Here is a 27,755-nt window from a genome sequence, read left to right as displayed (position 1 = left end):
GATCCATTGTGGAACATTTTAAAAGGTTGAGGGTAGTTATTTAGATAGAGCCTATTATAGAACCTTTTAGAAAAGACTTAGGGTAGTTATCTAGGTAGGTTCTACCATAGAACCTTCTAGAAGGAATTTAAGGTGATTATTTATGTGGTATTTATCACCTAAAAATATTCTAGAAAGTCTAAGGTGGTAGAACAAAATATAAATAAGATTAGCCAAGGCCTTTTGAAACATTTGGTCAGGTATGGCTTTAGACCTTTTATCTTAATATAATCAGATTTTTTATCTTCCTATTTTGTATTATTCTGTCTTAATTTCGGTTGCACTATTTTGTCTTCCATATCCTATTTTGTTTAATTCTGTTCAATTTTGTTCTTGTTCAGTTTTTCATATCTTGTGATGAGGTTTTATGTTACTGTGCATTAGAAGGATCTTGGATACTTAAAATATACCAATCCTATTTCATCAATAGTATAATTGATAGATATTGAGATTCTAAATTATCCCAAGGTTAGATTAATATGATTAGGATTTGATTTAGGATTTTTTTATGATTTAATTAAGATTTGATAAGAATTTAAATAAGAAATATTAGAATTTTAATTAGGATTAAAGTAAAACTAGGTTAGAATTTATTTAATATATACTTTGGATTTTTTTAATACTTCTTCTAAATTTCTTTAGGATTTTTCCATACTTCTTTCATAATTTTTTTGAGGTTTCTTTGAATTGATTAAAGCCTAATTAATATAATTAAGATTTGATTAGAATTATTTAATATTCAATTAGAATTCAAATCTTATTATTGCAATACTTCTTTTATCTTCTATAGCCAAATGTTTGGTGCATTCTCAAGCAAGGCTTCACATAATATGACAACAATCGTATTTGTCTTCTTTCCAAAATATTTACTATCATATATGGCTTTAAAAGAAATACATGAAATAAAGGATGGATTTTCATAGACTTTCATAGATGTAATCGATAAGTGATTAAATTGACTTGTTTACAAATAGAAAATGGTATAAGTTTATAATAATCCAACTTATTAAAAAGATGAATAGTTTTAATATTATGATGAAGTAACCATACTTTATCACCAACATTGTCGTATTATGTGAAGTCTTGCTCGAGAATGCATTAGGAACTTTATTGTGGAAGATAGAATAGAAATTATAACAACAAAATCTCAATTCTAACAAAATATTAAATAAATTCTAATTAAACCTTAACAACCCTAAATAAGCTTTAATCAAATTCAAAAAAAACCTTAAAGAAATTACAAAAGAAACAATAAGAAATCTTAAAGGAGTTGAAAGAAAATTCACAATAAAACTTAAAAGAATCCTTAAAAAATCCTAAAAAATATTAAAATAATCACAAATATATCTTAAATAGATCTCAACTAAGTTTTAATTTAATCCTAGTTGAAAATCTTAATGGAATTCAATCAAACCCTAGACAAATATTAAATCCTAAATCAAATCTTAGACAAATCGTAAACCATAAATCAAATCCTAAATCAAACCCTAGACAAACTCTAAATCCTAAATCAAATCCTAGATCAAACTCTAAACCTTAAATCAAACCCTACACAAATCTTAAATCCTAAATCCTAAATCAAATCCTAAATCAAATCATAATACTACTCAATCTAATTCTAATATTGTTTAGAATTTCAATATCTATCAATCGAACTGTTGATCATATTTAAAAATTTACACACCTTTCAACAACTAAGTTGACAATAAGTACACAAAATTTGAAGATAATTGCACATACCAAATGGAAGAGAAATCTTGAAATCTACTTAGGTGTTGGCTGGCCTCCTACTCCAATTTGAATATTAAACTTCTAGCACCAATATATCTTTATTAAACCATTCAATTGTTATCAAATTTCTTATGTATGTAGCAAATTAATTCTATTACTTTCAAATATAAATTTTACTCCAATCCAACTAGTAGGTTGTTAAAGATCTTAGAAATCCTAATTGACTCTCAAAGTCTAATTTTTGAGACCTCAATCTACTTGAAATTCAATAGCCTTCAATTCAACCATTTGATCAAGTTCAAACTTACAATATATATTTAAATAACTATTTTCATGAGCCCTCAAAATTTGAACTATAGATCTACTTTCAAACTCACAAAATTTTTGAAAACATAATAATTTTTTTATTCCACAAATTCCAGAGTCACCTAAAACAACTATGACTTTGCAAAGCTCTTACAAAGTCATTACACACTCAATTCTTCCAAAATTAATGCTTAAAGAAATCTTTTTTAAGTTTTCTCTCAAATTCCACTCTTTGATTTGTCAAAGAATCTCCGAGTTACTATTTTTATTTGGTTTTGTACCTCAAGATCTGATTTTGATCCATGTTGATAGCCGGTCTTCTTTGAATATCAAATTTTATCATTTTCAATTAATTTTTATTCAAATCAACTATTAACTGCTTTTTACATATTTTCATATTCATCTTACATTATGATAATGTCGAAATGAGATTGTTTCAATGATAAACATCCACATTGCTCTTTTGTTGTTCTTGAGCCTCTTTTAGTCGTGCCTTCATTATTATATATAGCTTAGATAAATGATTTGCCAAATTTCTACTACAAGATTATTAACTTTTGAAAAGTTAAAAATATCAAGTTATGGATGATATCCATAATTATCAAATAAAGATATTTGTTGCATAAAAGAATATACTATGTTATTATAAGCAAACTTTGTCAATGGCAAAAGAATTGTCCAATCATCTTATTGGTAGTTGATGGTATACCTCAAATATTGCTCCAAAATTTGATTTATATATTTTGTCTATCCATTAGTTTGTAGATGGAAAGCTAAAGATTATTTTATGTCAACTTTTAGAATCTTGAAAAGTATTCTCAAAAATCTTAATACAAACTAAGTTCTTCTATTCAATATAATATCCTTAGGCAATCCATGATGGCAATAGATATTATTAAGAAAGAGCTTGGCTATTTCTTTATCTATGATAGCTTTTGTATATGATACAAAATTTGCCATCTTAGTGAAATGATCTACTATCACAAATATAGAGTCAAAAGAACAAGAGATAAGAAGATCTATGATAAAATCCATAGAAATAGAAGATTGTAGTTGTTTTAGAATGGATAATGGTTGGAAAAGTCCTTAGGATCGATGACAAGGAATTTTTGACCTTGAACAAATGTCACTTAATAAAAAAAAGTCTTTCACTATCTTCTACATTTATAGCCACCCAATATCTTTAGATATAAGTTCTAAAGTCTTGTTGTATCTAAAATATCCTATGGTTGGAAAGCCATGACATGATTAAAGAATATGTAAATGTACTTCTTTTTTTGGAATGTATAGGCATCTTTTAAAATAGAATAGGTTATTTTTGAACTTAAACTTGGAAGTACCATGAAATTTAGAAGAAAGATTCTTGATATCATGAACAAGAGGATCAAAAGAAATACTTAATTGAATTTGATTAACAATAGTTGAATCAATAGTAAATGTTGATTTTATTAGTTAAAGATGAAAGTGCTTCATCTTTAAGAGAATTTTTCTTTATTAATTAAAAGATGTGTTTTTTTCTTTTGGTATAAGATAAAAATTTCTAAAAATGATGTTTAACAAACCTTATTATTTTTTGGATTGATAAGTGATCTTAAAATCAAATCTTCATAAAGATATGATTTAATAAGCTTGGCAATAATTCAAAATATGTATTGACATAAAATATTCAAGTTTCTTATGGTTGATATAAACAATGGTGGAATTAGAAGCGTCTTTTAGATAATTGCACCATTCTCAAAACAAGTCCACAATTACAAGTTCTTTATTATGAATCTTGTAGTTAATCTCAACTGCTAAAAATTTTTTTGAATAAAAAAGTATTGAATGAAGTTTATCATGTATTTCCATTTGTAATAATACAACATCCAAAGCAAAGTCCAATGTAATTATTTCCATAAAAAAGTTAATGTGATACAAAAATTAGTATAAAAATAAAAGTTATCTTCAAAGCTTCAAATATTGCTTCCGCTTCTTGATCCCATTAAAGTTTGTCTTTATAAGTCAAACATATAAGTAGAGCTGTAATGTGAAAGAAATTCTTAATGAAGATTTGGTAGAACTTGGCAAATTTCAAAAAATATTGGACATCTTGCACCATTTTTGGAAGCTTTTAATTAATAATAGTTTGAATTTTCTTAAAATTCTTTATAAGTAATTATTTTAAATAATATATTTTAAAAGTCAACTTGAGTAGTATAGAATATATACTTTTCTATCTTGGCATAGAGTCTCACATCTCTTAGTTTTTGTAATACATGACAAACATGAAGTTCATATTTTTTTTATGTTCTTAAGATAGATTAGGATGTCGTTTGGGTAACAAATAATAAAATCATCCAAAAACTTTAAAAAAAGATATCATTTATTAGATGTTAGAAAGCTCCTAAAGCATTTGTAAGTCCAAAAGGCATGATGTTGTATTCAAAATATCTATACCTTGTTCAAAATGTAGCCTTCCATTTATCTTCTTTTTTAATGTGTTTCAGATTATATGCTCCTTATAGATCTATTTTTATATAGATCTTACCTTGATTCAAGTGTTCAAAAAGTCTAGATATTAAAGGTAGAAAGTACCTATTTTTTATGGTGATTTTATTAAGTCGTCAATAATCGACACTTATCTGCAATGATCCATCATTTTTCTTTAAAAATAAAATAAGAGCTCTTGTTGGAGATTTGGAATGGAGTATAAAGTTTTTGGCCAAATTTTCTTCAATATAGTCCTTAAATTCAGCTAATTCATTTTGTGATAAACTATAAATTGATCCAAATGTTGTTGTAATACGTGAAGTCTTGCTTGAGAATGCTCCGAGCACCTGGCTGTGGAACAAAGAATGGAATTTGCAACAACAAAATCCTTATTCTAATATAATACTAACAATGCTCTAATAAGACCATAATAATGCTAAGCAAGCTTAATCGAATTAAAAAAAACTCAAAGAAATTTTAAACAAACAATAAGAATTCTTAAAGAAATATTAGAAGAATCACAAATATCACTCAAATACATCTCAATTCAATCTTTATTTAATTCTAGTCAAAATCCTATTGAACTTCATTCAAACTTTAGGCCGAAATTGATTTAGTCTTAAATCTTAAATCCTAAATCAAACCCTAATCAAATCCTAATCAAACCTTAATCAAACCATAAACTTTAAATCAATTCCTAATCCAAACCCTAAATCCTAAACTAAATCCTAAACCAAATCCTAATCAAATCTTAAATAAAATCCTAATCAAACCCTAAACCAAATCCTAAACAAATCCTAACCCTAAACCAATGCCTAACCAAACTTTAGTAATTCCTATAACAGATACAATCCTCAATAACTAATGAATAAACCGTTGATCTTAACTCAAATTTTGTATACTTCTTAAAAACTAAGTTGGAAACGAGCACAAAAAAATTGATAAGGATCGGAGTTACCAAATTGACGATAACCTCAAAAATATGCTCGGGAATTAGCCAACCTCCTTCTCCAATCTTGATGCTAATCTTCTAGAGCCAATATTTCTCCTTTGCACTATTCGATTGATCTCAAAATTCTCATACACATAGAAAAACAAGTCTAATATCCTCTCATATAAGTTTCACTCCAATCCAACTAGTAGATTGCAAGAAATCTTAACAACCCCTACTGGACCTAAAATTCTACTTTCTGAGACCTTGACCTTCTTAAACCTCAATATTCCTCAATTCGACCGTTAGATCAAGCTCAAATTTACGATACATATTAAACACAACTATAACCATAAATCCACAGAATTTCACTTGTAGATCTATTACCAAACTCTTGAAATCATCCAAAACGTAAATCCTATTTTATTTCATAAAATCTAAGTCATCCGAAACAAACCTTGACTTTGCAAAGCTCTTACAAAGTCATATCAACTCCAAATCACTCAAAGTCAATGCTCATAGAAAGCTTATTCAGTTTGCTATCAAATCTCATTCTCCAATCTCCAAAAGAACCCTAGAATCGTCATCGAGACTCGGTTTTGTGCCTCAGGATCTAATGTCGACCCTGGTTCATAACCGGCCCTCTTCGGGTATCAATATCTAGTTTTTCTAAGTAATCTTTTTTCTAGAATTTACTCTTAATTTCCTTCTCAAGATGCCTATATCATTTATTTTTCCAATCTACTTTGATTTGCCTTACTTATGGTGCCCTAAAGTAAGTAGAAGTCACCTTTCTAAAAAGCAGTATGAAAAACCTTTTAATTTTTCTACCCCTTTGACTATTAACTATATTTCTAAGATAATTTTTTCTAATACTTTGAACTAAGATCTCCTAAATTATAATAATCTCCACACTCTTTCACTTATTAATTGTGTTACATTATGACAACATTGATTGAGCTATTTCTTAAAGATCAATTGAACAATCATAGGGACAATGTTCTAGTAGAGTATCTATATTTTTCTTCTCAAATACATCTTAAAAATCTTGATATTGGCTTGAAATGCCACTTGAAGTCTTTCCACTATTAGAAATAGGTACAATATAAATGAAACAAGATAATCCTTCTTTTATAACATACAAGAAAGCTCTTGCAACCACAACTATAGCTTTGTACTAGACTTATGAATTTCTACTTGATCAATTATATTCTTACTTATATTTTCAAAAAAGTCAAGACTACGAGAAATCTAATTTATTTTTGGATTATTTTTTTTAGCTATGATAGATCTAAAATGATTGAATTAGAAAAAAAATTAATTATATTAAATATTACAAAGCTACTATGACTATTAGTTGTTACTTCTATAGGAAGGATTTTATGAATAATATTTCTTGAAAAAAATGGACGACCATCTATGACTTCTATATGAACAGGTTTAGTTTTCTTCACTGAAAGTATGCTATGTCTTTTAGAAAATTCTTTATCTAAAAAACATGTTGAGGCTCTTGAATCTAACAAGGCAGAGGTTTTGTGATGTTTAGGTTTTAAAATAATATTTATTGTAAAACAAGGAGAATATTTTGAAGAAAGAATAAGACCTTCATTAGGTATTGTATAAGATTCCACCTACATGGTTCTTATTGTAGTTGGACATACTATCATCATTGATAGTTATACTCCTTATTTTATAGTTGTGTTACTTTTTTGGATAATATTGAGTAGTATGCTTAAGTTCTCCACAATACAAGCATAATTCTTTCTAATAATGATGAGTCTTTTCTTCTTCAATAAGAAGTTTGAAACATACTACATCAATTTGTATATCCTCTACTTTCAAATGTATGTGTTGAGAAGACATTGGCATTTTCATTGAATAATAGTAGTATTGAGGTGCACTTATGGGACTCTCAAATTGAAATTTCAAAAGTTTATTGTCACACCTCATAGCAAAATTAATTACTTGACTTAATGTTTGAGGATCAGGTAAGTTGGGCATTAATTTTTTTATCTCATATTGTAATCTGTAGAAAAATCGGATAAAAAGTGCACTATCATCCCACTTAATATCAATTACAAGTTGTCAAAATTGTAAAGCACATAATATTATTGGTCGATTGTCTTATTGCAAGATACGGATCTTATTGATTGTAACACGAATTGCATCATGTTCTCCATGCATGGATCAAAATTTTGCCAAAAAAATCTCCAGATTATCTAATATTGGATCTTGTTATTGAAAAAAAGATGAAAACTATGATAATATTAAACTTAAAAGAAATATATCAATGAATCTAACTTATAATCTTGGAATTGGATAGCTTTGGGATTGAAGTTCAATCAGAAGTTGTACTTGATTGATAAATCTTTGAAATTTGGATCTTGTGCCATCAAACTTTTCAAGCAATACAATCCTTGATTCTTTAATACTAGAAGGATGTTCCACTATAGAAAAAGGGATATGATTTGGTATAGATGTTGAAGCAGATGTAATCATTTCTATATCTTTACTCTTTGCTATTCTTCTTGCTCCTTATGGTAGTAAATTGAGTTGATGCATCGCAAGCATTAAATCTCTTAATTGCTCTTGCATTTGTGCCATTGCACTCTTCATTTTGAGATGATTTACCATGATAACAGTTAAAGAAAGAAAGATGTATGATATTACTTAAGACATGTAAAAAAGATTACTTGAAAACAAAGAAAAAAAATGCTAAGTACAATATCAATTTAGAGGAAGAAAATCCACAAATCCTAATACGCTTAAGTCTTATTTTGAGAAAGAGGTAATTTTTTCTTAATAATAAAAAAAAAACAAAGTTTTGATATTATAATTGTACTCTTATCAATCTAATAAGAACAAGAATTCAATGAAAGCAAATAATCAAATGAGGCTCTCTCAAAGAAATATGACAAAATAAAAAAGTATGTATATTAAAAAAAAAACTAGAATGGCTATTGTCAAAAGACAAGGAAACTAGAGATTCTTGAAACTAGACTAGAAACAAAAATAGAATTGATAAGAATGAAGAAGACTTCATTCTTGTCTCTATATATACTATCTACCTAGGATCTATGTGGCGACGTTCTATAGGACCTCCAAAAACGTGTTGCCTTTGCATGACTTGTATCTTAATTTGTAAGGTAAGTTTTCTATATAGGTGCCACATAATTAGCTTGTTTTGTAAGCTACTAATACATATGGCATGTAGTTAGTTTGTTGACTAAGTTTCTAACCTATCAATCAACTACAAACATGTGTAAAGTCAAAACAACATCTTGGTAGCTTCTAAGAAGCTTTTCTAGAAGGTATTATGAAATTAATCTACTTTTATATAATTCTACCTATTCATATTATCTAGGTTATAATTATAGTAGATATATATCAATGACAGCTATATTTTGAATAAAATATGAATATTTTAAATATAATGTCATGCCTTTAGAACTCACAAATATACCACCTACTTTCAACATGTCATGAATGATGTTTTTTAAGAGTTTATAAATGATTTTTTTTACACAATATTTTGATCTATTCTAAGAATAGAAAAGAGCATAAACTTCTTATTTATTGTATATTATAAAAACTTAAAGAGACAAGAATATATGCTAAGATGTAAAAGTATGTATTTCACAAAACTCAAGTTGATTTCTTAGGATATATCATTTCAAAATATAGCCTTATAATTGATTTTAAAAAAATTCAAACTATCATAGATTAGAAGATTCTAAAAATAATAAAAAATATTTTAGAATTTTTAGAATTTTTTAATTATTATTTTTAAAAAAATTTAGCAAAAATTCACTTCTTTATTAATTTAGATTACATAACTTGAAAAGAAGTATTCTCAAATTTTAAGAAGAAAGTCTTATTAATATTAAATATTATCGAAGATAGATTCTTGAAAATTCTAGATCTATCAAATATCAAGAAACAAGGCTACAATGGTAATTTTTTAATGAAAGAAGATCCTTTAGTTAGTAAAATGATTGAAATAAGAATAAATTAATTCTTTTTGTTATATAATATTATTATTTTTATAAAAATATTTGATTGAAATTAATTTAATAATGATACTAAAATTATATTTATTTTAATTTTTATCAATAAATTACTTTGACATAAATTTATATAGTTTTTTATAGATTTGAATAAAAAATTATCTAACTAGTGTATCAGTGATGATAGACCCATCATCCTTGATAAAAAGCTTAGAAATCATTTTTTTATTGATAATATGGATATTAAAATCTATTACATTATAAGAATTTAATCTCCTGATATATTTTTGTAAAAATAAAAATAAAAAATCAATAAGAAAAGATAAAGTAAAATAGCACTTAAACAAATAATAGATAATAAAGTTTTTAATTTATTTTTAAAATATATTTCAATATATCTATTCTTTAAGATTATATATGTATGTATATATATATATATATATATATATATATATATATCTATTATATTAAAATCTTTAAAAAAAATTAACATAAAAATCTTTTAATTATTATATTATTATATATGAAACATGAAAATTACATAATTAACAAAGAATTCATAAAAAGATACATAAATCTAAAAGATATTTTTAAACTAGATTTTTTTATTTTAGAAAATTATGATATTAAAAAATACAAGTCTTTATTATTTATGCAAAAAAATTGTAATTAAAATCCATGCTATTAATATATTTTATCAAATATAATATAATTTTCTATCTAGAATTCTTATGGTTTTATAAAAAAAATTAACATATATGAATATTTCTTTTAATTCAACTAAATATTAGTAAAGTACTAAAACATCTTTTTTAATAACTTTTTTGGACAGTTCTTGTGCATTTGCACTAACATTATATCCATATTAATATGTAAAATATTCTAATTTCTCTTATAAATCTCAAAACTAAAATTTCTCTTATCTCAAAAATTTTATTATTATATATTTTAATGAATAATAGCAATGATTTCATCTTTTCTAAAATATTAATTATTTTTAAGGATTTTTTTTTATAATATTTTAAAATATATTAATTTATTTTAATAATTTAAACTAAAGAAATACATTTATCTACTTTTGACCAATAAAAAATTCAATTTTTTGTATATTAATTTATTCATTACATAAATTAAACTTAATACTATAATAGAACATCTATATCTTATTACCAACATTAAATATATGTAGTTTTTTTGTTAAGATATTTACATTGATATTTGGTTGTTATCAAGCTTCTTTTAGATATATAGCTATTGTTATTTGAAGGTTTATCAATGTAATTACTATAACTTTTGCTCAAAAATCATTAAAAAAAATCAAATTTTTAAAATATATATAGTTTTTTGAACTTGACATTGTCATGTGTTGTTGTAATTATTTTTTTTTAGTAGCCATTTAGTAATCTAAATGTCTTAATATTAATTGGAGATCAAAAAATTTTATTACTTTCATACTTGAATTCATATATTTTTTTTCTTATTGATTTGAAGAAAAAATAAATTAAATCTATTTGAAATATAATTTTAAAATTGAAAGAAATATATTTTATAAATTTAACACAAATATATTTGTTAAAAAATTTTAAAGGCACTAAGTATTAAAAAATTATATATTTTATAATTTATAGTATTTTAAATGTTTTTTTTTAATTGATTTATAGATTGTGATCTTAATAGATGTATTTTAAAAATCCTACTTTAGCTATTTTAAGTATATTTATAAATATATATAAATATTTTGTGGCATATAATCACATATTTTTAGATTTTTATATATATTAAATTTAAATTATAATCTTATTAAAGTAAATATTAGAGCAACCAAAATTTCTAATTTTGTTTTCTATAGATTACCTTAAATGCCTATTAAATAGACCATACATCATACAATACATGCATTGCTTCTACCTCCACCTTTCTTAGAATTTGAACAAAAATAATAAATAATTGCTTAAAAGTCTATTGTAAATCAAATATATTATAGAGATAAAATACAAGACATAACTATTGTAACATTTTTATACTTTATAGTAGTAAATTCTTACTTGTTAATGTGATTTGTAAAGAAATAAAAATTTAAGACCAAATTTAATTAATTTTTAGAGTTTCTATTCATTAATATATATAAACTTACTTAACATTGGTATTCTTATTGAATAGTATAATTGAAGAGTTGTATATATGTTTTTATAAACAACAATATTATAATTTAATGTAATGAATTATAAAACTTTATTTAAAAATAAAATTTTATTAAAGTCAGGATTTTGATGTAAAAAAGTAATTGATACTTGTAAAATGGATCTCAAGAATGTAACACTACTACAAGAAAAATTATATTAAATTCTCAAGATTTTAGAATTATGTTAAAAAAATTTACTACTACAAAATAAAATAAATCTATTTTCTTAAAATAAAATAATTATTTTTTTAATATTATTAGCTAAAAATTTTACATACTATTATGAATTTATTTTTAATAAATTTATAAATTTTTTAACTATTTTATTTCTACTTACAAGGAAGAAATAAAATTTTATATATAGTTACTAGTAAATACCTTCTCTTATAAGTTATTATTTTAAAAATCATGAATTTATATTACAAAAATTAAAAAATATATTTGAAAAGTAAAATTTCTAGATTAAGTTTTTTACTTTTTTATTTTAAGAAATAATAACATTCAGAGATAAAAATAAATTGATTATCAAAAATTAAATTTTTATTTTTTAATTTTATTTATTAAATTTATCCTATATAAAAAATTGAGATTCATGTATTTAGACGTGAATTTTTTTTTTATTAAATAAATTTAAATCTCTATAACATATTTTTTTATTAAAAATATATCTTTATAATTATTCTTATCAAAAGGTTTTTTTTGTATAAATACTAATGTTTTACAATTTGAGGGATTTTTGTGATTAAACTTCTATCATAAAATAATTTTAAAAATGGTGTTATAATTATTTTAAAATTATACATACTATTAAAAAAATTATAGATTCTTGAGACTATATTGTCTAAAATAATTTAAATTAATTTATTTTAAAAGCAATGTAAATCCAATTAATATTTTTTAATTTATGGAATTATTTAAAATAGAGTTTTAAATAATTTAAATCCAAAAATATTAATATTATTGATTTTATTTTATTATTTAAGTATTTAGTAGAATTTAGAAGGGTTTATTAGTTATAGTTGTGTTATTAAATGAAAATTATCAAAATAGAGTCTTAATAAGTCTTGAAGGCAATTGTTTTAGTTGGTTTAATATTTTCTTGTAATGGTGAGAATAAGTGTTTAATTATTGAGACTAATATCTACATTAGACCTCTATCTACATGTATTAATCATTCAAAACTTATAAATGTTAGCTAATAGATGGAAAAAGTATAAAAAAGAATCTCAATAATATATAGTTATTTACATATAAAATAAGATTTTAATTAATTTAAATTGATTCCATTATTATAAAATATCAAAATAATAAAATATAGTATCTTAAAATAAAATATAGTATCTTAAAATAAAATATTATTTATTAAAATAACATAGGAATTTTTAGATTTTATTTAGAATCTTTTAGGGATTTTTAAAGCATATTTTTAAAATTTTGGTAAAATTGATTTTACCACCTTGGGAAGCCATCATAAAGATTTAAAGGCCCTACTAAGCTCCAAGATTAATTGGATGTTTTTAAACACAATGGTGTATTTAAAAATAATAATAATAATAATAATAATAATAATGGTTTTACAAGTAAAAAAAATAGAAGGACCAATAGATAGTATAGTAGTTGTAGAAAAGGAGGTACACATGTCTCATATAGGTTGTAGGACCTTGGACCTATGTATAAGTATAAGAATAACATCTTGTGTTCTCTTCAAGACACCAAAATCTATTAATTGTGACCTTTGTGATGCTCAAAGCCTTAACCTCTTAAGCAAGTTGTTTTTGATGGAGTACATATTCACCTAAATTTTCTATATTTTACTTCTTAATTTTAAACCTTTATAACTTATTCACAGTAACTTAGATTTATATGTTTGTTACATCATTAGAAATACAAGAATATTTAATTAAAAATAAATCTTGATAGATATTGCATGCTATCACCTTATTTTGCATATCCACTTATATATAATATGAGAGAGTCTATCATTTATTTGTAAACCATTAATTTTAAACAATTAGTGTTTTTTTGTAGGATTTTTAAACATATTATAATTAAACAAGTAAGTGATAATTGAAGTCCATTAATAAAACAAAGAAATATGTGTAAGTGGAACATGTAGGTTGGTTTGATAGTAAAAATAGAAGGTTATATTGTTTTCATATTGTTTTGCATACTTGCAATATGGATGTAGTCATGGTTTAGCTTAGCACCTGATAAATGCTTGCCAACTCTTGCATTTCCTTTTTAGTTGATGATTCTTCAACAATTTATCCTGGAATAGTGGAGGTTGATTTGTTTGGTGCAAAGGGTGACCTGATTGCTCTAAATCTCAATAAGAATTTGAAAATCAACTTTTGCTTGGTATCAGACACTCAAACCAACTTTCATAGAATTCTACTCAGAGACAAAGTTGGTGATGTCCATGTTGTCAGAGCAGCTTTGAAACTGCCCAACTTAGAGATGTACACACATACATAAACAATAATTTACAAGGATAAAATACATTTTTCCATCTAGATAATCAACTATTTGTATTTTTATATATATATATATATGTATTTTTAAAAAACATGAGAGGGTTTTTTCCTTGGCTCATAATTATATAAACCCAATTACGAAAAGTGTGTGCCTTTTTTTTAGGGTCTTACAGGTTGTGTAGGTACTTTAAGAGGTGGTGTGTTGTTCTATTTTTACAGGTGTCTCCATCTTAACTTCTTTAATAAGATAGTATAGAAAACCCCAACTATTTTAATTGTACTCCAACTCCAAGCTACTTGAATAGTTGGGCATTTCTAAATTCTATGAAGAATTGTTTTTTTGGGGTGTATAGTGTATAGAAGGAGCATGCATCACTAATAGTGTTGTTTAATTTTTTTCCTGTGTGTATTAACTGTAGTTCTTCTTTGCCAGGCCAACCATATCAAAGTTGCTTCTCTTTTTTGTTCAAGTTTTGTGCTACAATATGGTCCACTTCATTTCCATGGTTGGTTGAAGTACCTGATGCCATCCTTTGATTTGAATTTGAATCATTAAAAGTCTTTGTCTCAATAGTTTTCTATCAATAGTCTTTGCCATGTTGCAACCCCACTTTAGTATACATAATTTGACATTGCCTCCTGGTTATCCATGTTGATTAGTGTTTAGAGTTCATCTATTGTGGTCACTCTCAGGTTTTTATCTTAAGATATAGCCAAACCAGCACATACATTTAGTCATTAGAAGATTATTTTTGTATTCATAAAAAAATTCTTTAAAATGAGAGAATATTAAATGGAGTTCACATGCATTTTGTAGATGAATCAAGAAGTGTCTGTAAAGTGGTTTATAAGGTCAAAACTTCATCCTTTTTATGATCTTATTACAATTAGGACAAGTTCGAAATAGGAAATAAACAATGAAGAATTAAACAAACACACACAAATAAATAAATAAAGGTCCTCCATTTTGGTCAATATCTTCTTTATCTCCAAGGTTCCTTCTTTTCTTGGGGTGAAAGAAATAAAATGGCACCTGGACTTCATTTTCTAACTGTAGTCTTCTTTGTGGCTTTACACACACTCTCTCTCCCTCTTGCCTTCATTGCAGCTGTGTCCTCCTACAAAGGCATGGAAGGGAGTGGAGTATGTGAGGGAGCTTCTCTTATTTAATTTTAACTGGTGAAATTGCCAAACACCATCATTGACTGAAACTTTGATGTGCTTAGATCTCCCCCTTTCCCCCTCTCGGCAATATTTTTGGAGTCGTTTTGCAATATATTTTATTTACTTCATTTCTTTGCATATAAATGTTGCAATAAACAAAGAGTATCCATTACTCAGATTAGGTCTAGCTCTTGGGTTTCAAATCTCTTTGGATAGTTGATTATGTTTGTGTACATCCAACCATCCATGTTGTAGAGAGAGCTTTAGGGTTTAGCATTAGACCTGGGCTCTCATGCCATCTTGCTGGCCAACAAAGTTCTCAGGGGTTTTGATGCACTGAGCCAAAGTTGACTTATATCTATAAGCCACCTCCAATAAGTTTTCAATGCATGGAGCTGGTCTACACTCAATGTATCCAAAGGAATCCAATACAACCAAAATCTTAAATCCAAATCTGGTGACCACTTTTATTTAATCTATTTTTGAAGGTGATTTTAGGACTTTACATTTTAGACAAGGCAAGGATGCTGGGAAGGTATGTTCCATGGGAATGAAGTGGGCTATTATTACCTCAAAAAAGCTGCTATACCAGCCCCCAATGCAGTAGGAGACTTGGAGAGAGGCTCAATTCCAATAAAAGAGAATGATTGGTTTCTCACTGGCAATCAACACAAGGAAGAGCTCTGTCAAGCTCAGACTGATTGCCTGCCATACATTGGCCCTTTACTTCTTTTGCCACATACTTTGGAGGCCAGCTTTATCTCCAAGTTAGGCAGTTCCAAAGCTGCTCTAACAACATGGACATCACCAACTTTTTCAACAAGCAGAGTTCTGTGAAAGTCGGTTTCAGTGTCTGATACCAAGCAAAAGTTGAAACTCAAACCCTTGTTGGGGTTTAGAGAAATCTTCTCTCCCTTGGCACCAAACAAGCCAACCTGCACTAGTTCAGGATAGATTGCTGAAGAGTCATCGATTGAAAAGAAAAAACGCAGGAGTTGGCAAGCATTTATCAGGTGCTAAATTGAACAATGACTACATCCACAATGCAAGTATGCAAAACGATGCTGAAAACCTCCAAAAGCTAAGTTGAGCTTCAAGAGAATCCATTTTGACAACGTGTTGCAACAGCCAACAATGATGGCTGTTAAGTCCACACACACACAGCATCATTGGATTTCTTAAGTAATTCATCCCCTGAGGAGTTCCTCAAATATTTATGACATGGACCAATCAACGAGTGTTCAAAGTCTATGATCTCCAATAAAAGGGGACAAGTTTCGAGTGGTTGGAGATACATCACTATGCGGAGTAGCTTCCAGCCATGGCCACGAGAGGATAATGACAAACAGCGTGTGTGTCTGCATTCGAAGCAGAATTTGGTCGAACCAAGTGATATAACTAAAACCTCTGATGACTAAAGTATGTCAATCCCAATTGTGACCGGGTTTTAGGGAATTCCTATCTGACCGTTAGCAAAAGTTCGATACTTAAAAGATTCAAGCTTTTGTAATATTGAGTGTACGAGAAATGGCATCCATTCTTTATCGTTTTGCAGCTGCAGCAATGTGTTTAGATAGACTCTCTTTAATCTTGTGACATCGAAACAGTCTTAGCGTTCTTTACGTTGCGATTTGGAGGAGGTTTTATATTTTTGTTACGATCACCCTGATACATCACTGAAAAGGATTTTGGAGTCATGGTGATGAGGACAGTATCACCTTCTAGAAGCTTACGTTGTCCATGCAATGATTTTGTACACCACCAAAAAAAACAGAAAAATATAAAGAAAAACAAACAAACAAACAAACAAACAAACAAACCAAAAAAATGCGGTATGCAAACAGCTCAAGACGTAGCTTTTTGCTACTCAAGCAGACTTGATCGAAAATCAGGCTGCACTAGGTGTGTAAATAACGCCAAACAGAAGTTCCAGACCATTTTCCCCAATGAGAGAGATGGATGTGAGTTTGCATCACCGAATACAATCAGATGATGAGCTTTTCTCATAAAATGGCACTAATGTTTTTCTGCTCCCTACCCCATCCGTTCAGGATTGTTCAAAAACACTTTTGAATCCGTCGATTGCAGTTTATGGAAATCACAAATTTGGTTGCAAAATATTGCGAATTGGCAATTCTACTGCAGTGTGATTGCTGACAAAAGATCCAGTGACAGCAAGCAAGAGTAGGAAGAGGAAGAGAGTGGTGAGAACTAACACCGAATCTGCAGGACAGCTGTAATTGATGAGATGACCTTCGGTGAGGCGAGACGAACCTCGTCAGTGTGGGGTGGGGGCCTGGCTATCAGTTGCTCAGTCGAACAAAAGCTGATCCATCACGATCGCCACGGAGTTTGGATCAGACCTCGCCTACATGGTCCTACCCAATGAACTCATCCTATGGTTGGTACTCGCGTTGGCTGGTGTGGCCTCATTATCATTCCCCTTGTCATCCACCGAACTACACCCATACTGCCAAACATTTCATATATGAGGCACGCGGTTGCATCTCAGATACATCACCAGGCTCCAATTTCCAGCTAAATCCAACGTCTTGTACTTAGAAGACAATTGGCAGGTCTGAACCTGAGAGATCGGACTGTGGGATAGGACGGGACAGAGGAAGTGCACGAGCAGAGGGGTAGAGATGGAGCAGGGTGACAAGTTGCTGCTCTGGGGGCTGCTCATCCTGGGGGCATGGTGCGGAGCCGTCTCGATGGTGGAAGCGCAAGGCTACTGGGAAACGGTGGTTAACAACGCCGGAATTGCAACCATGCACGCAGCTGTGACGCATTACGGCAACGTGGTTTTACTGGATCGGACCAATGTTGGCCCCTCCCAGCTGAACTTAGCTCCTGGTGTGTGCCGTGACAACCCCCAGGATCGGGTACATGACACTATCACATCTAAATTCAATTTAGATCATCACATTATTGGTTCAATAATCTTCATCTGGTGACGATGCAGCTAGATTCACTGTCAAGTCCCAAATCAAAAATTGAATGCAAATCGGAAGCTAATGGCGTGCACTCCGGGAAATGACCAAAGTGAGGATGAGAGAGAGGGAGAGAGAGAGAGAGAGAGAGAGAGAGAGAGATAGAAAGTTAGATTTCAGTGAATTTCATTGGTATTCGAAGCTAATTCTTCATGACAATTGCTTTATTTTGATTGTGATTTCAGGCTTCGACCCATGATTGTACCGCTCACTCTGCTCTCTTCACACCGGGCTCCAACGATATTCGGCCATTGTTCGTGTACACTGATACGTGGTGCTCGTCTGGCCAATTCGATGGCAGCGGAAAGCTAGTGCAAACAGGAGGGGATGCTGATGGATTGATGAAGGTAACCCTATCGTCCTGGATCATATCTTAACTATTTAATTTTAGGATTTTATAATCATTTCAGAATTTCAGAATGTGGTACTGCAAACCAATTCACAGAATCACACTACATGGAAAAAGTCGCGAATATGGTTGATAAGTTGGGTTCTGAGCTGGGCTCAGCATTAGCAAGACGGTAATTGGATAAAATCTGACTGATGCGAAATGAATGAGCAGATTCGTAACTTCTCGCCCTGCGGGGGCGGTGGTTGCGACTGGGTGGAGCTCGATGGAGGATTGCAGCAAGGGCGATGGTACGCGTCCAACCAGATTCTTCCTGACGGGACTCAAATCGTCGTGGGAGGTCGAGGTGTCGGCACTGTGGAGTATGTCCCTGCCAATGGCCGAGGTACCTACGACGTTCCACTCCTCTACAAGAGTAACGATGCTCAGATGGACAACCTCTACCCATTCGTGCACTTATTGCCGAACAACCAGCTCTACATCTTTGCAAACCGCGACTCCATCCTCTACGACTGGCAAACCAACAAGGTGGTGCGCGATTATCCCACCATTCCCGGAGAGCCCCGCAACTATCCGTCAGCTGGAAGCTCAGTGTTGCTTCCCTTGTCCGCGAACGCTGACTACGGCAATGTCGAAGTCCTCGTCTGTGGAGGAGCCGCATACGGTGCCTACATGAATCCCGCGGGACAAACCGCATCCCAGACATGCGGCCGCATAGCACCGCTCGCAGCCGGCGCCGGATGGGCCATGGAGAATATGCCCATGCCGAGGCTCATGGGCGACATGATCCTGCTTCCCACTCGGGATGTTCTGATCATTAACGGCGCGGGTGGCGGCGCTCAAGGATGGGGGAACGCCGTGGACCCCGTAAAGACCCCCGTCTTGTACAAGCCTTACAATGCCGCGGGCGCTCGCATGCAGACGTTGACTGGGTCCCCGATTCCACGTGTGTACCACTCCACTGCCAATTTGCTTCCAGATGGGCGCATCTTGGTTGCGGGCAGCAACACGCATCAGTTCTACACGTTGACAGGATATCTTCCCACCGAGCTCAGAATCGAAACGTTCTCCCCACCGTACATGGGGGCTAATCGTCCCACTTACGCCGCCGTCCCTGGAGGTTTGAAGTACGGGGGTGGATTCACCGCCACAGTGAAATCTGCCGGCGCTAAGAACATCGAATTAAACATGGTGAGTGCACCGTTTGTGACACATTCTTACGCTCAAGGACAACGGCTGCTGCAATTGGAAGTCAGCGCCCCTGCTGCAGCCGGGGCGGGCGCCTACGACGTGGCCTCGAAAGCGCCTCCCAACGCAGCAGTTGCACCTGGCGGGTATTACATGCTGTTCCCTGTGGCTGATGGCAACGTCGGGTATGCGTCTTGGGTGAAGATGGGTTGATTGGATTCGCACGGGCCGACTTTCAGATGACATAAACTCTGTTTCTAAGGGGGTCGATCTTTCGAATAGATGGAATAATTGCTTGCAAGCAGAGGTAAAAGTCGAAGAGGATGATTTATCCAGTCATTAAATTACCGAAGAATTTATTGTAGAAGTAATTGAAATGAATGTTCCTGCGTCAAGGCTGTTGATATGAAATTCGGTTTTGAAGCAATAAAAATGCGTGCTCATCGCTTTTTGCGTCCTTGCGTAAAAATTTGAGCGACTGTTCCCGTACATCACAGAAACCTGAATGTCCATTTGGGGATTTCTCTGAAATTTCTATAAGTATGGTAAAGTATGTCAAAATAAAAGTAAAAATAAATAAAAACTCTCACACGATTGGACTCATCCATCCATGACTATTCATCTTCTATCGGCAGTTATGCACCTGCAGTCAGTTTTGCAAGGTAGTTCAAAATGTGGATATACTCAACAATCATCCCGACATGGATTTTTCTCAACCAAAGCAACCACAACCAACCCCCTCTCTGTGTCGAACGCACGTGCAAGTGCTGCAGTGCAACTGAAACTCGTTGTAAATCGAGCACCTCCGCTTCTGGCATTCAGGATCATTTGGGGGCTTAATGCGCTAACATTTGCATTCCACATCAACCAGGCCACTCGCAGCAACACCATGGCTGCTACAGCAATAGCAATACGAACCTTCACAAACGCCGCTGCTCTTAGCAGGGGAGGGACAAACCTCTGGAGCACTTACTCCCGCTCTCTGGCAACGCTCGTTCCAAGCCACATTCGCGGCGTCGCTGCAGTGAGGACACTGCCCACATTCGGATCCCGAGCGGCGACCACCATCGCGGAGGGCAGCAAGCTCCCCGACGCCGAACTCTCGTATTTCGACAAGGAGGGTAACGTAAACATCGTCAAAGTCTCGGACCTCATGCGTGCCAAGAAGGTAGTCCTCTTCGCAGTCCCCGGCGCCTTCACCCCGACGTGCTCCACGCAGCACCTTCCCGGATTCGTGGCCAAGGCGGACAAACTGCGGAAAGCAGGCGCGGATTTGCTGGCGTGCGTGAGCGTGAACGACGCCTTCGTGATGCGAGCGTGGGGGGAGAATCAGAACGTGGGCGAGAGTGTGTTGTTGCTGTCGGACGGGCTGGGGAAGTTCACGCACGCGATGGGCGCGAGCGTGGACCTGAGCGACAAACCCGTGGGGTTGGGGGTGCGGTCGCGGCGGTATGCGATGCTGGTGGACGACGGCGTGGTGAAGACGCTGCATATGGAGGAGGGCGGCGCCTTCACCAGCAGCGGCGCCGACGACATCCTCAAGGCCTTGCTCAAGCGCAAGACCAGCGCCGCCACCGCGCCCGAGTGCGCCAACCAGAACACCACGGTGCGTCACTCTCTCTCCACTTCCTATGCATCCAGGCACAGTTACTTACTTTTATATATATATATATATATGCAAATATTTATACATGTAGAATCAATGAAAATCACTGTTTCATGGTCTGGAGTTTGAAGTTCATTCAAGATTGTTTATTTAAATATACATATGATGCATGCATCAGATGTTGTTTGAGAGTTGTTTGCAGATCCAATCATAGTAGGTATTCTAACATTTGATTTGAGTGATTGTGAACTGTTTCGATTTTGCAGTGATGATGCTGATAATGATTTTATGAGACACGTCCAAGCAAAAGTTTGTAAAACATTGAATTGAAATGGTTTGCAATTTGAAACCATCATTGACTGGTACGATAAGAACATGTGAATTAGAAAAATGAGAACTGAATTTCTCTTCTGTGAGACAAATCATCACAAGTTAAATGCCCAAGTAAGCACATTCATTGAAATTCTAATGAAAGAGTTCATTCTCATCTCAAATATCAATTTTCATTGTTTGTGATGTTTGAGCTGAATCAAAGCTCCCACAGTTCTGTTTCTCACACAGAGCAAAGCAAAAATGATGGTAATTGAAAATTTTACATTATACTGTACTTCTCTCATTTCAGATACACCTAACTTGTTCTGCTAAAGTACATGAACTTGATTTGGCATTAAATTAGTTCATAATTTGATACAACTTGATATCAACTATACACACATATTTAACAAAGTAAATGGGTTCATAAGTTTCATTTACTCTTCACATGATAGTTATATAGCAAACTTAAATTCAATTAGTATTGTTGAATTTTCACTTTATTTTTAAAAATCATATCTCATTCATTTTGTATAATAATTAGTTGGTAAATTGATCAGTTAGTTTTACATTTAAGATTTATGTAGCAAACAACCAATTTTACAAGTTTAAAAAATTTAACATTTTATTGAATGTGGTTTCTCGTAAAAAAAATAAATTATTTTAATAACTACATATATATAAATTTGTTCATTCAGATCAATGTTCATTTAATTTTATATTTATTTTATCTAATCAAACCTCCTCATGTATTGTTATATGTTTTTTGCTCTACAAATACAGTATTCATTTCATAGTTTCTTATATTGGACATTTCAGTTTTTTTATTTTTTAATTATACATTTTATCAAAAAAAAAATGAAAATTCTATGAATTGATCCTCATGGTAATTAAAAATCAATAATCGAAACACAATAATAAAATTTAAAACTTTATATAAGATAGGATTATGAACAAAATATTAATAAATTATATTAGATATATCTACTTGTCTTATAAAAAGAACACAACATTGGATAAAATAAAATACAAATGAACCCAGTTGCATATGATTATATTTGAAAAATATCCTTTTATTTTTGATTTTTAATAATACAGTCTTCTAATAGTCTTTTAAAATATAGGTCGTATTAAAGAGCTAAATAGTAAGTTATGAACTTATGGGAAAAGGTTAAACCGACATTAACCACCATGATTTATTACTTAATTGATACTTACACTCTTATATTTTCCTCCAAGAGCCATGCAATCAAAACCTCAAAATAAACTTTGTTAGAATCAATGGGTGTTTTGCAATTTTCATTAGCAGGATTTGAGGCTCATTCTTGATGCAATGCTCCTACAACCTCAGCTCAAAGAAACTGCTCATGAGTTTGTCTTCAAGTTTGGCACCACAACCATCACAATCATTGTAACCATACCCACACAACACACCAATACATGTGATAGGCTGAAAGGATCCACCCAATGGAGCAGGACTTGTTCTAGATGCAGATTAAAATAAGGAAAGAGTGCATGACCAGGAGGTGCCCAAATAGGCAATGTACACAGAATTCAGCAATTGTGTAAGGGTGGATTTATGAATAGTGAGTTAAATTGTTGATTCTACAATTTGCAACAATTGGACTCAATGTGGGCAATCTCAAAGATATGTTGTACACTTCTCAAGGTCAAAAGATAACTCAAAAGGCTCCAGCTACACACATGCCTCTAATTGATGAATGCACACCCATTATGTCCATGTGCACATCTATAGCCTCTAATTGGTTGCTTTGCTTATGTCTTACAAATAGATTTGGAGATGACTTCCTTCCTTTCTTGTTTTGGCACTGGTCCTAGTCCTAGCGCAAGTCCTAGACCTTCTCCCCCTCTTCCTTATCAATTGTTGGTTAAATTAGTGAACTAGCCAATAAAAGACCTCTATTTTCTTGGGTGTGAGTATAGCAATTTGGAGTGTGTGTAACAACTTGAAGTGTATGTGAAGCCTAAGCCTAACTCATATTAAAGTATGTAAAGCCATTTTTGCAAATAGATAAAAAAAAAGAAAAAGAAAAAAGGATTGTATTACAAAATATATTGCAGATTTTGAGCATAGAGAATTATTTGAATTTGATGAGGTACTTATGGTAGTTTGATGTAAATGAGGTTGATCTTAGAAATACAAGCAATGACTAAGTTTTAACCAAGACCTAACAACCAACTTATTGATAGATTATTGTTGACTTCATATTTAAATATCTCTAAAACCGTGAATGAAATGCATGTTAGAAGTTCAAGAGAAATTACTTGTCCACCTGGTCACTTTCGTGTAGTTCAAGGTGGATGAAGTCAGCAGATTCTGATCCTTGTTGTAAGCATCTCGTCACACTCTGCTAAAGCGGAGGTTTACCATGTCGGTGCCATTTATCGGTATTCTTACAAAATATGAAATATATTCTAGTCATGATCTATTATAAGTCGATATTTCTGTCAACGTTGCTAATTTCGTGGTGGATGGGGGAACTACAGACTCTAAAAATACTATGAAGTGAAACAAGCAAGGGAAAGAGCGGTTGAAATGAATGGTTCGATGGCAGCCTCTAAGATTTTTATCCTCGACGTGGAACAATGCCGTATGAATGTAGATAAATGAAGAATTCACAGAATGTGCTTTTGTATCTGTCAAGTGCAGGTTAATCGCAATGTGTGCTAGCACTCGAGAACGGCTTGCTTGATTCTGATTTAGTGTATTATTCAGTGATTTAGTGATTCCGATTTGAAAGCGTATTTGCTAATAGCATCAGCTATTGTAATTTCGAGCATAATCCCAGTTCAATGATAGTTAATTAGGGCAAGCGACTGGATCCTCAGCATTGTGATAGTTAGGATATTGTGAATTCACGCCAGTGGGACTTTTCTACAACTTCTCTAGTAAAAAACATAGAAGGAAGTCTTCCAGTGTGTAAGTTCTTTCACCAACATATCCCAGCTGAATTATCGACATTTTCTCCAAAAAAGAAAAAAGAAGAAAAGAAACACACACATACACAGAGGGCTTTCCAGCTTGCATCCGCCTGCACTGAGCCCTGGTGATGATCAGGATTTGGAGGTTATGTTTTTGTATTACTCTTTAGGGAGGAGTAAAGTCTGTAGGGGACATATCTTAAGAATTTAAGCATATTCCATCGCAATTGTAGAATTGAAGAGGAATTATTTTTCTTTCTGAGTGCTGTACAGCAACATCATGTAAACTACCAGGTGGAATTTTTTAGGGATGTGATAAACCCCACAACCGGGAATAAAAATCACAATCAGACCGATTCAATCTACCTGTTCCGCAGTAACTTGCGGTGTCAGATGTGTGAAAACGCGGATGCAACCTTAAAGGATCCCATGGCAAAGTGAATAACTTCACGGGATGTTCGAACTAGGATGCTGTGAGATTGATGGCCGGCTTACTCATAGCATTTGATAGAGTAGAGGGAAAGATCTAGTGATGGAACTAGGTCGATCCACCAACCACTGATTTGTCGTCGATTGTAAGTTCGCAAATGTCAGCTAGAGATTCAATCTTGCCGATATTTGCAAATCCAGTGAAAAGCCTCTCCTTCTACTTCTTCTCCGAATTCGTCATCTCACCGCTTCTTCACCCTTCGCCGCAGTCCACCACTCCAGCCACTTCAAGCTCAACATTCTGAAGCCCACATCTCCTGCTTCCCATCGCCTTCGAGCTCGAAATCTTTCTCCCTAGCTCTCGATTTCATCTCCAATGGCGTCAGCAATTGCAAGTAGGGTCTCATCTGTAGGGGTCGTCGCGAGGCGGGAGTTAGCTTCCAGCTTAACTTCTAAGGTGCCGGTCGCATCCCTCGCTGTTGTTGCTAGGAAGGCTTGCCTGGGTACAACCCAGCTGCTCTCGAGCACTTCATGGCTCGCATCCTGCGCAGGGCTGAAACCCGCCGCGAAACTTGCAACCTCGTCGTTGTCCCGCTCAGGGGTGACCCAAGTGATGGCCACGATTTCTGTTGGGGATAAACTTCCAGAGGCCAATCTATCCTATTTCGATACGGAGGGCAATGTGCAGAGCGTGAGCGTGTCAGAGCTCACCAGGGGGAAGAAGGTGGTGCTATTTGCTGTTCCTGGGGCCTTCACCCCCACTTGTTCCTCTAAGCATTTGCCCGGGTTTGTGGCCAACGCTGAGGAGCTTCGCAAGGCGGGCGTGGACACCTTGGCTTGCGTCTCTGTGAACGACGCCTTTGTGATGCAGGCATGGGCGAAGAGCGTCGGTGCCGGCGACAAAGTGCTCATGCTGTCAGACGGTTTGGCCAAGTTTACTCAGGCTTTAGGAACAACTGTGGACTTGACGGACAAGGTAGAGGGACTGGGCATTCGGTCGCGGCGGTATTCCATGCTCGTGGATGACGGCGTGGTGAAGGTTTTGAACTTGGAGGAAGGAGGCGCGTTCACTAGTAGCAGTGCTGAAGAAATTTTGAGCAGCTTGCAGAAGGCCAATGCATAAAGACCTGTACATCTCTTTTTCTCTGGATTTGTGTACAAGCTTTGTAAGTATCTCCCGAAGTTATAATTCAGAAACTCTACGGTTGTTCTGTGTGTACCATTTGTGTGTTTTTAACAATCTTTAAGTGGAGATTGCAACCTCAGAATTTCGGATTACGGAGGAATTGGTCTTTAAACTTGTCTGTTAAGGATCTTTCGGTGCTCGGCAAGGGTTCGTTCGACTCGTGTTCTACCTCGAAGGGTTTTCCTCAACCCTCTTTCTTTGGAGTAAAACAATGAGTGCTTCGAACACCGCTCTATGCCGCACTCGTAGGAGATGATTATCTCAAATGAGCAGACCACTGTCGAGTTCAGTTTCGAAGCCTCTATCCGAGGGGGTGTGAAAAAAAATCCTGTCGATGATATTGAACCTTTTTCTATGTTTGTGTACAATTGTGACAGTGTTGAGTTGGTTGCGGGACGAGCAAAGCAGCGTTTGAGAACTGTGTGTATGTAGGGTTGGACAGGTACTGGCCTGTGCGGTGCGTTGTATAATTTAGTAGGATACAGTGAAGCAGACTGTTGCGAATTGCCCAGGGACGTGAAAATTAAGTCCTTGCTGGAATTTTGTAATATCCTTGAGTGGCATTTGCATTACGTCTATCTATCCCCGTTCTTCAGAACCTGTTTCAGGCTTTAAATCTGAGAGCGCTTGAGCAGTTTCGTTCACTGAATTTTTGCCTTGTGTTCGAATCTTGCTTGCAATCAACTCATGCGTTGTTAAGATTTATAGACTGAGCGAGATTAACACAATTGGTAGTCAGGGTTTGCATTATCATCTATTTCATCGTATTGACTTCGCCTCCGTGTAAGTTAAACAATGAGGATTATAATGTTCAACTCATGTTTGAAGTCCTTCAAGCTCGTGATAACGCTGAACGGATCAATCCTGCGTAAAAGTGCAAAATCCACTGCCCGTATTCGAATGTGATTTTTCTGATATGCATCGCCAAGAAGACAACACTGTATTCACATCTGGCGCTGGAGAATGCAGCTACAGGTACTTTCAAGTTATTTCTTTTCTCAACAGCACACGGAATGTCTCCTGGAAACAGCCTACTTGAGGGGAGAAAAACAGAGTGAGACGCCTGAAACAAGCGATAATACCAATGAGCAATAGTTCTGAGACAGACCGACTGGACTGGACTATTCTACATTTGTCATAAACTACCTGACAAATGGCATACGGTCTCACTCTTCGCATGTGATTTACCTCTTTATCTTAGTACAAACGCTCCCTACGTAGAGATTAATGACACAATTTTCTGGTAGCATACTTTATCACGGCGAATCATGCAGAGTTTTGTTGTGTAGACAATTCGAGTCTATGTCACGCTTGAGTAACACTGTACTGATCAACTAAGCTAGCAAAGCTAAATGGTTCAGTGAAAACTTCGTTCATATTGGGTATCAGAACTTAGTCTGATCTCCAGAATCCCAGTTTATTTACACTCTCTAATATGCTTCTGAA

At 33.1% G+C, this 27,755-nt stretch overlaps 3 protein-coding genes across 3 annotated transcripts; all 3 read left to right on the top strand.

The window, feature by feature from the left end:
- Positions 1 to 17,831: 17,831 nt before the first annotated feature.
- LOC112279498 (aldehyde oxidase GLOX) lies at positions 17,832 to 20,302 on the top strand. The gene is made up of 3 exons (XM_024513994.3): positions 17,832 to 18,188; positions 18,482 to 18,643; positions 18,859 to 20,302. The coding sequence occupies exons 1-3, from the start codon at positions 17,949 to 17,951 to the stop codon at positions 20,044 to 20,046; spliced, it is 1,590 nt and encodes a 529-aa protein (XP_024369762.1). The 5' UTR covers positions 17,832 to 17,948; the 3' UTR covers positions 20,047 to 20,302.
- A 153-nt stretch (positions 20,303 to 20,455) lies between these two features.
- LOC112279499 (peroxiredoxin-2E-1, chloroplastic) lies at positions 20,456 to 21,933 on the top strand. The gene is made up of 2 exons (XM_024513995.2): positions 20,456 to 21,439; positions 21,706 to 21,933. Exons 1-2 carry the CDS (start codon positions 20,471 to 20,473, stop codon positions 21,706 to 21,708), a joined length of 972 nt encoding a protein of 323 aa, XP_024369763.2. The 5' UTR covers positions 20,456 to 20,470; the 3' UTR covers positions 21,709 to 21,933.
- Positions 21,934 to 25,369: 3,436 nt separating this feature from the next.
- On the top strand, positions 25,370 to 26,958 carry LOC112280690 (peroxiredoxin-2C). The gene is made up of 2 exons (XM_024516496.3): positions 25,370 to 26,289; positions 26,687 to 26,958. Exon 1 carries the CDS (start codon positions 25,500 to 25,502, stop codon positions 26,244 to 26,246), a length of 747 nt encoding a protein of 248 aa, XP_024372264.1. The 5' UTR covers positions 25,370 to 25,499; the 3' UTR covers positions 26,247 to 26,289; positions 26,687 to 26,958.
- Positions 26,959 to 27,755: the final 797 nt, after the last annotated feature.

This window comes from Physcomitrium patens, chromosome 3, assembly GCF_059467195.1.
Source record: "Physcomitrium patens ecotype Gransden chromosome 3, ASM5946719v1, whole genome shotgun sequence".
Lineage (NCBI taxonomy): Eukaryota > Viridiplantae > Streptophyta > Bryopsida > Funariales > Funariaceae > Physcomitrium > Physcomitrium patens.
Note: the sequence above shows the minus strand (reverse complement) of the source record. Positions and strands in the feature narration are given on the sequence as shown.

Excerpts from the sequence above, each read along its gene's own strand:
- LOC112280690 (XM_024516496.3), top strand. The coding sequence starts at position 25,500 with ATGGCGTCAGCAATTGCAAGTAGGGTCTCATCTGTAGGGGTCGTCGCG.
- LOC112279498 (XM_024513994.3), top strand. The coding sequence starts at position 17,949 with ATGGAGCAGGGTGACAAGTTGCTGCTCTGGGGGCTGCTCATCCTGGGG. Across the intron at positions 18,189-18,481 it reads GTGACAACCCCCAGGATCGG|GCTTCGACCCATGATTGTAC; the intron begins GTACATGACACT and ends TTGTGATTTCAG. Across the intron at positions 18,644-18,858 it reads ATGCTGATGGATTGATGAAG|ATTCGTAACTTCTCGCCCTG; the intron begins GTAACCCTATCG and ends ATGAATGAGCAG.
- LOC112279499 (XM_024513995.2), top strand. The coding sequence starts at position 20,471 with ATGCACCTGCAGTCAGTTTTGCAAGGTAGTTCAAAATGTGGATATACT.